At 45.1% G+C, this 13282-nt stretch overlaps 1 protein-coding gene across 1 annotated transcript in view; it reads right to left on the bottom strand.

Annotated features, from left to right (window-relative positions):
• Nucleotides 1-13282, bottom strand: part of XYLT1 (xylosyltransferase 1) — a 184325-nt gene that overhangs the window by 91617 nt on the left and 79426 nt on the right. Inside the window, exon 2 of the mRNA XM_068146850.1 lies at nt 4656-5181. Within this exon, the coding sequence (XP_068002951.1) occupies nt 4656-5181 (526 nt within the window). The remainder of the gene's footprint in view (nt 1-4655; nt 5182-13282) is intronic.

Genomic DNA, 13282 nt, shown 5'->3' on the forward strand with positions numbered 1-13282 from the left:
ATCCAGCAAACCTGCAAGGCAAGGGATTCAGAGCTGCAAATGCTGAGTGACACACAGACACTTCAGGGACTTGGTGCAGAAGAAAATCTGGCACACCAGGGGATCAGTGTCTCTGGTCTGGCCTGCACAGAACCAGCCTTGAGATGGCCTTAGCAAGGAAAGAATCTGTCCACTGGTTGCTGATCTCCTGTGAAGAAATTAACTTCCCTGTACCCTCTCTCTAACCTGTCCAGGACTGGATTTGCCCTTTCCTCATCTAACCTTTTACTGAGCCCACTTTTCCCCTCTTATCTTCCATGACTGCATTTCCCCTTAACACACTTTAGCAAACTCCAAGCATTCCATCCTGAGTGAAGGGTGACTTGCTAGCTATCTGTGCCCTCACCTCAGCTGTGACTTCAGGTAAGGCTGCACCTAAAGCCGCTGACACCACTTCCCTGCCCTGAGACATTTGTGCCTGATTTTCAGCACCAGCCTGTTGGCAAGTGCCAGTTCATGTGCTCTGCAAGCCAGGTAGCTGGTAAAGTGGCTGAGTCCCTTTTGCTGCTTCAGCAGTGTTGTGTCTCTGCAATGTCCTCAGAGGGACTGCAGCCCATGTCCTCTTGCTCTCGTGGAAGTAAAGCCTGCATGTCAAACAGGTAGCAAACATGACGCCCCTGGCTTTAACAGTTCTTTCTTTTATACACTGAAGGTAGTTACATTGGGCTTCTATTGCCTGCTGCCCTTGGAAACAATAAAATAAAGAAAAAGAAACAGCTTGTAAGATCCTGTTCCTGTTGATAAGCACTCAAGAGAACATATCACTTCACATTGATGACAATCCAGCTGGATGGAGTCCTGCTTGTGATTGATAGCTACACTTAGCAACTTTGTGGTTTGATCAGCTGAGACAGGATCCAAGAGGATTAAATGCTGGATGACATCTCAATGGAAACCATTGCTCTGGGAAGGTGTTTATATGTTGGGATAATGGATGAATGTGCTGCTCCAGTGTATAAATATTTATACTTCACAGCTCTGCTGAAAACAGACAGGAAACCTTTTTTACAAACTAAACTGAACGCAGCAGCCCTCACAGGCTGAACACAGACTCAGGCCCTGATGTTTGACTTCTGCTGACAAACAGCATATAACTTCCTCGATTGCATGAAGTGGCAAGAGATCCTTACAAGATCTCTACCCAGAGTTCTCCCTGTTAGCAAGCCTAATAATGGGGTGTTTTATATCCCCCAGAACTGATGGTGAGGGCTTCACAGACATCTCCTAACCAAGTTGAGTTCCTTTAAAGGATCTCTGGAGTTGGTGAAGATGTGTTTGATGAGGAATGGAGCCACTCTGTGAATGAACAACAGCACTATTTATACTCTGCAGTGAGGAGGAGAGATCTGAGATCACAACACACTTAAACTCAGACAAAGCATCTTTATAAAGGATGTGAAATTGAAGGTAGCTACCAAGTTATTCATATATGAGGCCTTCTGATAGACACTGGGCACCTTCAGTCTGGGGGTTCCTATATGTATGTCTTCATAGATATGTATTCAGACATTTGAGAAGTGACTTCAAACTCTGGATCTCCTTCCCATCTGCTTGTGCACTGGCACCTCCTGCATAAGTAACTCATGTCCCACTCAATATGCTGCTGCTTTACCACTTCCCCACAGCAAAACTCCCAGCTCCAGAGCAACCTTGAATGTAGCACAGGATATCTAGGGCTTTTGCCAAGGAAATTTGGCCGTTGAAGCGGTTAATTTCAACTGCCAGCACGGGCAGGAGTTAATAACCTTGAGGCAAAGAAAAGTCAACATTTTCCACAAGGATCCATCTGGCTAAGTTAAGACATCCTCCAATTATTCTTTCTAAACAAGCATCACTGCCTAAAACAAAAAAACCTAAATGAAACTCTAGCACTGCAAACCTAACAACTGTAGCCATGGTCTTTTTCCACTTCAGTTTTCCAATGTGGGATATATTCATATCTCAGCAGTTGTTACTAAATTCCTGTGTATTTCACAACAGAACTGTATTTGGACAAATCCCCATTGCTTTGTTGGTGCTTGTAGCTCCTGCTTTTCCTGGACTAATTGCTATGTCTTTTTACAAAGGAAGCAGTGACACCAAAGTGCAATGCACATAGGAGCTGAAAGGTTTCAAGTGTAAAAGGGGACACTGTTCTTTGTTCCAAGACCACTGTTACCACCTTACCTGCAGGGCACAAGAGACTTGTGAAAAGTCACCCTGCATCCCAGGGAGACAGATTACCAGGCAGGGCATGGAATCACAGTGCGTGCAAAACTGCAGACAGTTTCAATGTGTGCCCAGCCCCATGCCAATGCATCTTCCATCTCTCTCCAGAAGCTGGTGTATTTGTGTGATGCATTTTCCCAGCACAAGGTATTGATGGCATTAGAAAGTTAAACCCTTGATCCCAAAAGTGCAAGACAGTGCCTTCAAGGTGCTGACCTCCATTAGCTTTCTCACAGACCAGAGCTGACTCTCCTGTCCTTAGAGAAGAGGGAAGGGTATCAAAGACACACTTATCACAGTGGATTCCACCAGTGGTACTGCAATGGGATTTCAGGGGCACTCACTGATGTCTGGTTTTGCTCAATTCTTACCCCTCTACTGTTCTTTTATCTTCCCTTCAACTTCTGCTGTCTTTGCTGTCCCTCTCCCTGCTTCCCACTGAACATTAAGGCTTCTGCCTGTTCCATTCATTCTTTATTGACAATGTTTGCCCATCCAGCTTAAAGGTTTTGAGTAACACCATGACAAGAAATGGATGAAAAAAAACCACTAAAAGAGACAGTAACAGCCAAATAAACCCAAAGAGTGACAGCTGTACTGGGGTAGGAAATGGGGTGCTCACACCATTCACCCTAGTAATGGGTGTCATCGTAATTAAAAGCCTAAGCTTCCTATTACAGAGGGATACTTATATGGCAATATCCTCTGGGACACCTCTTTTTTTCCCCACTGTGTACAGGGAGTTTAGCTTCTAATTTAGGCAGTGGCAGCCTGGATCCTCCTTCCTCCCACAATGAAATCATCAAGTATTAACCAGTGCTTTGCAATGGTGCAATAAACTGGTAAGTCACAGGGATGAGATCTTCTGTAGAGGATCTAACTAAATATTTCCAATGGAAAAAACTAACCATCCTCTAGTCCCCATGCCCCCCCAGGCCAAAGCAAGACCTATCCTCATGTTTGGGAAAGTCCCTCTGCACTTTCAGCTTTGTCAAAGACATCCTTACTTGCATGGGCTGAAGTGCCAATTACAGGCTGGGGACTTTGGACTGCTGCATAAATAAGAGCTGCTGCAGATCATGCTGGCCCTCAATCAATAACTACTTTGATCAACTGATCAATGCTTTTTTATTAAAAAATAAAAAGGGACAAAAAGCACTTCTGTGTATGAGAAGCAAACAGCTAAATGAATGGTGGTACATGAAGCACTCTTCTTGCTAAGTAGGAAAAGCTCAGCTCACACATGCAAACCGGCAGCAAGCTGAGGGAGACCTCAGGGATCTGACTGCGTGGAGAAACCAAAAGCAACAAACCAGAGCTTGGCTTAGGCTAACAGAGGTAACTGACTCTCCACAACAGGGATTTTGGAAATTCCTTTTGCTGATTGAAGAACATTAAAAACAGAAGTGAGCCACAAATTCACATTTCTCACACACACACATCCCCACACCCCCCCCACCACACCCCCACCCCCACGGTTGTGGATTACTTGAATGTTTTAAAAATTATACTTACAAGCCCTGTGAGGAGAGGCTGAGGGAGCTGGGGTTGCTCAGCCTGGAGAAGAGGAGGCTCAGGGGAGACCTTATTGCTGTCTACAACTACCTGAAGGGAGGTTGTAGCCAGGTGGGGGTTGCTCTCTTCTCACAGGCAACCAGCACCAGAACAAGAGGACACAGTCTCAAGCTGTGCCAGGGGAGATTTAGGCTGGATGTTAGGAAAAAGTTCTTCACAGAAAGAGTGACTGGCCATTGGAATGTGCTGCCCAAGGAAGTGGTGGAATCACCATTACTGGAAGTGTTTAAGAAGAGACTGGATGAGGCATGTAGTGCCATGGTTTAGTTAGTCATGAGGTGTTGGGCGATAGGTTGGACTTGATGACCTCAAAGGTCTTTTCCAACCTGGTTAATTCTATTCTATTCTACCTGGGTTATCAAAATGCTTAGCAGTCCTGGTTATTAGCTAGGACTCCACTGTGCTGAAAAATGGCCATGTGAGCACAACAGCAGTGTCACTCTTTATTGACTAGCATAAGGCACTGACTTCACCATGGCTGTGTCCCGATCCCCAAAACGCAGGTGACTCCTGCACAGAACAGCAAGACTTTATCTATGCTTCTCTGTGTCTGCAGACTAAGAACTCAAAGAAACAGGAGTAGGTGCTGAATACTTAGATCACATAGTGCAATATAAAACTGGAAGTGAAATGAAAAGAAACTGTAGCAACCTACCAAGGCTCTTGTGACATCCACCTAACTCCCCGTTTAAAACGCCCTCAAACCCTCCCCCGTTTTCATAGACTAAGCCACTGTACGTTTCTGCAGTACAGCTATTTGTCACCAGAAGGCCATTTCAATTACACCACATCCTTCCACCACAATATTTCTCCTTCACCACCTGCCAACTCACCCTCCAGCGTGCAGAAGCGCGTCACCTTCTCCGGCATCAGCCTGCCCAGCTTGTGCTGACAGAACGCCTCCGCAATCTGCTGCCGGCACTGCTTCGACTTGGAGCGGGACATGGCCGAGATGGCCTCCTTGCCCGTGACCTCACACTTGGGTGCTTGCTCATGGCTCAGTTCAGGGGAGCTGTTTCCACTTTTTTTTAAAAGGTGCTGTCTGGGAGGCTTGTGAATCTCCTTCAAACTGTCGGTGCTGCTGCTGTTTTTTCCGGGGTGATCACTGAACCGCACCACCTCATTGGAGTTCTTCCCCAGCAACAAGTTCTCCTTCATCTTCTCCTCTTCCAGTTTCTTTCTCAAGTGCTCCTTTTGCTTGCTAAGAGGTTTTTTCACCAGCTCAGACTGGTGGTTTTGTCTCTGAGTCCTGGGAGCAAAGTTGCTGTTATCAATATTTTCAAAGTCCTTGGGGACTGAGTTCTCATTATTGCTGTCTGTTCGCATTTTCTCTTTTGGTCGGTGGGAAAAATAGCCATCCTATAAATGGGGAGAGAAATTACACTCAGCTTACTCCAAATAGTCACATCCCATGCATTAGAAGCATTTCTTACATGAAAACATCAATCAGTTACAATACACCATACTGCAAAACTGAGCCCCATGTGAGAGGATGAGCAGCTGCAGACACTGAGGCTCCCCAGGAGGGTCAAAGGCGGGCTCAGACACCAGCTCTTGACCACCATCTTCCCTTTCTCCACACTAGGCACACTTCATAAATACACAGACCACATCTCAACATTTAAAATATATCCTGTAAAGGAAAAGGAACAGACCATGTAAAACATGTGTCTGATGCAGAATAATGCTCTGCTTCACAGTTTCACCCCTGCCTCCACCTACTACCATGGGAACTTGTCCTAGCCCCATACCAGAGTATGTTTACAACAGCAAAGAAAAAGCAGAAATCCCCCAGGGATCTTTGAGACAGAGAACATGGCAATGTGCTATAGAGCAGATGTGCCAGACTAGAGCAAAACCAAGAGGCACTTATATGTGTATATTGCTACCAAATAGAAACCTGAAACTAGTCCTCGGGCTAGTGGGAACCAATTTTTAGACCTGCTGGATGAGGAAACACAACAATTTATTTAGATGTTCAACAGAAGATTAAATCAATGGGGAAATGTCATTAAAACATCTGAAGACAGGGAGTATAAATATTGATAGACTCTTTGAATCTGTCCTGTTTTCTTTCCACTAATAGAAGACCTAACAACCAACAATCAGGAGCTGGTAAATGACAGCATCTGCTATGGATGACTGATGGGAGCCACTCTTGGCACCTATGAGCCACATTTGGTATTCAAAACATTTAGCCAGCATTAGCTAATTGCTTCTCACACCTCTTCTGCAAGGAGCCACTTAACAGTCAGGTTTTGTAGAGGAAGGAGAAGGAGATAATGACTTATCCAAGGCCATGAAGGGAGTCAATATCATTTTGACCTCTGCTGTCCTGCAACGAGAAACTTTTGAATAGCTCATTCTCCAAACCCAGCAAACTGCAACTAGAGCAAGACAAACGTAAAGCTTATTAATATCAGCTCAAAACATCTCCACTGAAGTGGGGCTGCTCTTAGACTCCAGATGTTTGACAGCTGTTGCACTACCTTTGCTGTTGAACAAGCTCCAAAACCTCTGCTTAGCTATGCCACTTGTATACTTTGACTTGTTCCATTGTAATGCTCTTGGATTTGTACAGAAGCAGCCAGTCAGAAACTTTTATTGCCGTGCTGTCACATTTCCTCTAAGGGGTGCTGGAATTCACCTCTTTTTCCTCAAACAATTAAATGCAAGATGCTCTCTCTGCACTCATGTGCATGTGTATGTATATGTGATTATGTGCATATATTACATACACACAGGTATGCACCCATTAAATTACACTGACCATGAAGAATCATAGCCCACACACTGCAGCTACTCTTTAACACAGAGACATTGTTCCCTCTTTGACAGCAGGACATTCCACCAGCCCTCCAATGCAGGCAGGAGCACACAGAGCTATCTGAAGTTGCAGGCATCTGGATGAATAAATGAGAATAACCAAATGAGGCACAAAAGGGCATGGATGGTTTAATCTGTACCTCAGTGGCTCACCCAGAGCTTTCCCTTGTCTCTTTCAACTGTTTTGCAACACAAGCAGCATTTAAGATGCTATTAATGCCATGAATGTAAATAACACAAACATAGTATGAGCTATTCTTTATAAATAGTCCTTAAATTTCAACAGGTTAAGGAGTGAAATACAAAGGAAATTATGAAAGGGCAGCTGTGGACTTTTTTGTTGGGGTTGAAGAGCAGCAGTGTGCAGAGAGCTACAGGGACAGAGCTCTGCAGCAATGTGAAGTATCCCTGTTGGTAATTTTCATGCTAAATGCACTTGAAAGCACTTTGCAACTGGAGCATTCCACCATACTGCAGTTTAGGGACAGAAGAGCTAGCTGCAACGATGGAGGAAAAAATGACTAAATTTGTCTTCTCCATTAAAGTTTTTCCAGGGTTGCTAAAAGCCAATGCCATGATGGGATATTTCTGTGCATCTCAGCTACATTCCCTCTCAGACTGACTCCTACTAAACATTTTTTGGTCTTTAAGCTAAAAAAAAATGTATTTTAAAATCCTAACCTGTACAGCAAATGACATGCTGATAAAGGGGAAAGGAAGGGAGAGAGTGTTTGCTGTGTTGGTTTTCAACAGTAACTCTTAGTACCTACAAAGTAGACACTGGCCTAAACCAGTGCTACAGGCACAAGCCTTCCCTCATCCCAAGGAGCATATAGCCCTGCCCCATGCTCTGTCCTCCTGCCCCATTTCAACCATTTGGGCCCACTCCTGTTTCAAACAGCATCTAACATAATACTTCTGTGGTATTTCAGTCGGAGTCTTGGCTCTCCACATTACCAGCCCTGCACCCACGTGTGGTGGTCAAGGTGTGCAGCTGCCTGCCACCATCACGGGCTGCAGCTCTAGGGGTTTCAGCAGAGCATCCCTACCCAGCTAGTCCTATGTATCCAGTGTCTTAAGATGAAAGCAGTAATTTCAAAACTGACACTGCTAATTTTTGTGTTGCAGAGACTTCATCACATGCACAGAACACACCAAAATGTGGTTACAGAAAGCACCACTTTGGCCTTTGCAGCGGAACAATTCTCGTTAGAGCAGACATTGATCAGAAGAGGCTCTGTCCAAAACCAGCTCATTTGGGAGGCTGCCCTATAAAAGTTACCCAATATTACAGGTCTAGGACACAACACATTGCTCAAGAGCATCTATTTCAGCTGTGCTTCCATCACACTCCTAGCACAACACTCCCTTTCTGAGTGATCCTACGCATGCTTCTCTGGGAGTGACACAGCCTCCCGCCAGGTCTGACAGGGCAAGCCTGCACCCTTCCCACAGGAGGTCAAGGTTGTGCCTCAATGACCCATGCCTGCTCCTGGCATCAATGAAAGCTATTCTGCTCTCGCAGAGAAGGACAGGATCAGGCTGAAGCATTTCCCACACCCCTATTTTAAAAGCCAACCCTGTTTACAGCCTCAATAATGAAACCTTTGGAGGCTTTTAGTCACTTTGTAGCACTGTATTTCAAAGCTCAGTTGTGGCACTGTGGATATCCATCAGAGAATGCAGCTCTAAGAGAAGGATTTCCAGAGACAAAATGTTTGGTCCTAAGTTTATCTGGTTCTCAGAAGATTCATGGAGAGATTAACTGCTGAGTACTGGATGGTGAGGGCCCTGGCAGGGAGAGGTCTAATGACTGTGGGGCCTCTTCTGTGTGTGCACATGTTGCAATTCAGCAACTAGCAAATACTCCCAAACTGGGAAAGAACAGTCTGTACCCAGGAGTGTGCATGAGATCATTGCCAATTGCATACTGATTGCCATTGATGCTAAAAATAACACTACAACATTAATGCAAAAATAACATTTTAAGCTCAGGGCCATTGCATGCAATAAGAGTTTTAATCCTGCTCCAAACTCTGCTCCTTGTTGAATGCACAGGTTAGAATTCTCCACACTCCACCTTAATGTGCTTTAATAAAATCTGTCACACAGAATGTACGCTCTTTGGTGTATCACCCACTTTGTCTGTGGTGATTGAGGGTCTGGGGCTCAGGTACTGTGAGCGTGATTGAATTCAACATCCCATCTATCTCAAGAGAGAAAGTCCAGGATCCCACAGAGGTAGAGCCTTTGCCACCTACTGAGAAGACCATGGAAGAAACTGACGCTGTCACCTACTGCAAACCCAGCAGCAGCTGCTGCTCACTGTACCCAGCACAAACAAGGAGAATTTGGAAGAACTTTACAGCTGTCTGTAATGACAACTGGATTTTAACAACAGCCTGTAACACTCTCAAAGGCTTTGCAAGTACAACACACCTGCTCAGCCAGACCCCAGGTAGTTTATACACCTCCAGGCTGCCTCTCTCCACACATTTTCCACATCCATCTGTCATGCATATTTGGCTCTAAGTTAAGTAGGTTCAAGCACAAATCTGTAGTTGGGTTTGTCCAGTTCAGAAAACCTAGGGCACAAACTCTCATGTAACCTTTCAAGTAGACCTCTCCATCCTGACTCCTAAAGACAGGAGGTGCAATATTGACCAAGGGAAAACTGCAATAACCCAGAAGATACTCTGTGAGGTATCCTACTGCACAGCCAGAATATGCTACAAAGCCTTTAGGGGCCAACTCGCAGGGTTTCAGACTGATGCTGGAAGGCTGCCTCGGCCAACAGCCAGAATTAGGCCATGTGACACTCAGATTGTTGCAATATGCAAAGAGCCAACACCAGAGCAATTTCAAATCTGCTTTTAAAGAGATAACCTAATGTGCACATAAGTCAGCAGAGACAAAAATGCACACCAGCTCTGCAGACAGCAAGGGCATGCAGACTTTTGTGGCTGAGGGATCCACCTCAAGACACCAGATCCAAGAGGAAGAGCATGCAGTGACCAGGAAGGCACCAGTCCAGCAGCACCTGCCACCTGTCTGTGCCACACAGCTCCTTTGGGAGAGGCTTTGTCAGGAAAGTGAAAGAAAACCCCAATCAGTTCACAAGGGCACAGTAAGAATGTGCATTTGTCTGCAAAAGCTGCTCAGTGCATCATGCAGAGTGTTTCCTCCCAACAACAAGAAAACACTCCTCTCTCAGGATGAATGTTTCATTGTATGATTTCTATATCAAGGAAGCCCTACAAATACTACACAGATGGATGGACCATGTGCAATCAAGCCCTGAAAGGCAAATGTTCACAGTTTCAGTTTATCTGACACAACTGATTTTCTCTCCAGCACGGAGGGATTTGCTGTCTCTTCGTACTGAGAACATATTCTCGTGTTCTTCCCCTGGCAAAGCTTGGTACCCTAAAGACACAGCAAACAAACCACAAACAGGCACAGCACACACTGAGCAACAGCAAAATACAGACCTGCCTCTAAATACAAAACAGTGGCCATGCTGGCCTTGAGGGCCAGGGAAAAAAATCAAACACCTGTACTGTAAAAATTAGGTATTTTTCCCCCTCCTGTCACATAAATAAAACACAATTATTGATCACATATGAAAATGTGCAGTCACTGGGCAGTTATGCATATCTGAGACAAAATGAGTGCCTGGAGCTTGTGCAGTCTCTTGCTGATTGGCTGGGGTGAGCTGTGTTGATGTCAGCTCCAAACCACCCCACACCTTGAGAAGGAGATAAGCAACTTCGAAGTCTGCATCATAAGTCAAAGGCTTGAAGAGATCTGATCAGTTTTTACTGGCCCATCTGTTTTACCTGACCTGTGACCAAGAAGAATTTAAACAGCACTAGAAGAAGAAAACTCAACCAAGTTCCCATTCAATATCAGTTCCAGCTCTGTGGCACATTACTTTGTAAAGCTTGTTAATTATTCAACGGTGATACCTTCCACACTGCCAGAGGAGTCAGAGGATGGCCTCTCCACAGGGAAGCTTGCTCCTGGATTAAATAATTTTCTTCTGTCCTAACCTTTGCACATTTGAGGGCTCGCTCTTAGTTGAAATCAAAACCTTTTCTCCCAGCAGAACTACAGACACTACACTGTGGTGTTCAGAACGAGAGCAGAAATTATAAACACTCCTCCTACTTCAGTGGTCTCAAACTCCCAATTTCATCCCCTTTTTTGAACATCTGCCTTGGCACACAGACAAAGAAACTACCTCAGACTACCTGTTCCACGGGCAGCAGCAGGCTGACAAACCAAGCAGCACTACAACTTCAGCCCCACAGCTGACTTCCAATGCCATCACGGGAAAGCAGCTTTGCTCCATCCTCCTTTTCTGCAAGAGTCTGAGACAAACTCTCTTTCTCCATCTTTGTAAAGTAAAACTGCAAAGTCAAATTTGCCTGCAATAGTTCAGATGTTCACTCTTCTGCTAAATGCATTCAGAAGGATGGGCACTATCATGATTCTTTCAAAAATAAAATCACAGCAAATAAAGGCTGAGTGAGGCAGGAGAACTCAGCACTGGTTAGGCCACACCTGAAGTACTGTGTCCAGTTCTGGGCCCCTCAGTTTAAGAAGGACATCGAAACACTTGAGCGTGTCCAGAGAAGGGCAACAAGGCTGGGGAGAGGCCTCAAGCACAAGCCCTATGAGGAGAGGCTGAGGGAGCTGGGATTGTTTAGCCTGGAGAAGAGGAGGCTCAGCAGAGACCTCATTGCCCTCTACAACTATCTGAAGGGTGGTTGTAGCCAGGAGGGGCTTGGTCTCTTCTCCCAGGCAACCACCACCAGAACAAGAGGACACAGTCTCAAACTGTGCCAGGGGAAGTTTAGATGCAAGGTGAGGAGAAAGTTCTTCACAGAAATAGTCATTTGCCATTGGAATGTGCTGCCCAGGGAGGTGGTGGTGTCACCGCCCCTGGAGGTGTTCAAGAGTGGACTGGACATGGCACTTGAAGCCATGGTTTAGTTAGTCATGAGGTGTTGGGTGATAGGTTGGACTTGATGATCTCTGAGGTCTTTTCCAACCTTATTGATTCTATTAACATGTTGAAGCCTCTCTGCCTTCCCACTCTCAGACCAAGCAAGCCTGTCCCCCAAGATGACCAAGCCTGTGGAGCTGACACGCTGCTGGCTCTGCAGGAGCTCCAGGCACCTCTCCAGTGTGCTGCAGCCCACCATGGTCCACAGGCTGAGCATGTTCATGTTGTTAAGATTTTTCCATATGTTTTTCCATTTCACTCTAATTAGAGCATTGCACTTCAGCTGTCAGTGGTGGAAGACTTGCGAGAAACATTTTGTGAGAAATATATCAAGTAACTTTGTGCCTGATATTAAAGTGGAAGATACAAAAGAGGACTTTGAACTTTCAAGCTGGTAAAGACGAAAGTGTTTCAAATACAGTCTGTTCTATTATGTACAAACAGTACAAGGAAAAGCAATCATTTGAGTTAAAAGCGGGATGCTGGTACTTCAAAAAGCAAGAGTCCTTCAGGATTCAGCACTAACAAATACTTCCAGACACTGCTGTAGCTGCACACTTGCATTTCAAGGCTGCGGAGTAACAGATGGATGGCCACAAAACGCAGAGCCAAGGGACCCCGCAGTGGAACACTTGCATTGGGGAGTGATTGCTGTTTGCAAGATTGTTTTTCCTTTCCTTTCCAAAAATGCTACCAATGGATTTTTGCATTTTTTAAAATGGACTTCAGTGTGTCCCAAAAGACTAGAAACAACACTGTAGAAATACCATGAATAGAAATGGCCTTTTTTCCCCTTTTTCATGCCTAACATTTGTACATTAAGGAAAAATGTTCTGGTTTGAAATAAAACTTCAAAACTTCATCTGCTTCCCTCAAACTAGTTTTTCTGTTTCTTGCTAACATGTGACTTACTTTCAGAGTGATTCAGGCTGTGGAGTAAACCAGCATTACACCCCTCCAGAGTCCAGACTGTCACCCTTGCTCCAGCCAGCTTAGCACAGTACTGTATGAACAGCCACCCTGTATTAACAGCAATTTCAAATACCCACCTGGCTATTAAACAGTCTGGAGTACTGCTAGAGGGAGCTGTGAAAGCACACATCCATAGGATTTCAAACACTGACAACTCTGTTTCCTGCTAATTAAACTTCTCAAGAACATTTGTACTTCCACAGGAGGACTGGAAGACACCACAGTCTGTAACAGAACTGGATTTGTAACCAGTAACTGCCTCTGCTTTCTGAACATTGCTCCCTTTCAAATGATGATTTCATTAGAGACTCCAGACTAACGCACACAGATCGTCTGTTGGCAAGGGTCCCTCACAGTCAAACTCACCACCAGCAGCACTGGTCAGGCTGGTTTGCTGCATGCACACACACACACACACTTCAACTGCTTCTACCTGTGCTCTGCACTGCAGCTGGCTCTGCCTCGGTGCAGACAAGGGAACTCACCCTTACAATTGCACCGTTCCCAGGTGATCAAATCCTCAAAAGGCTGCTCCCTTGGAGCAGCTGCCCTGCAACATTTACCAGCATTACTAAGCCTCCTGGATTCATTACACACAATACTGAAAAGGAGATGTTCTGTGTTTTTAATTATTACCATATTGTACTGCTC

Source organism: Melanerpes formicivorus, unplaced genomic scaffold (assembly GCF_026170545.1).
Source record: "Melanerpes formicivorus ecotype bairdi unplaced genomic scaffold, bMelFor1.0.p_v2 SCAF_14, whole genome shotgun sequence".
Lineage (NCBI taxonomy): Eukaryota > Metazoa > Chordata > Aves > Piciformes > Picidae > Melanerpes > Melanerpes formicivorus.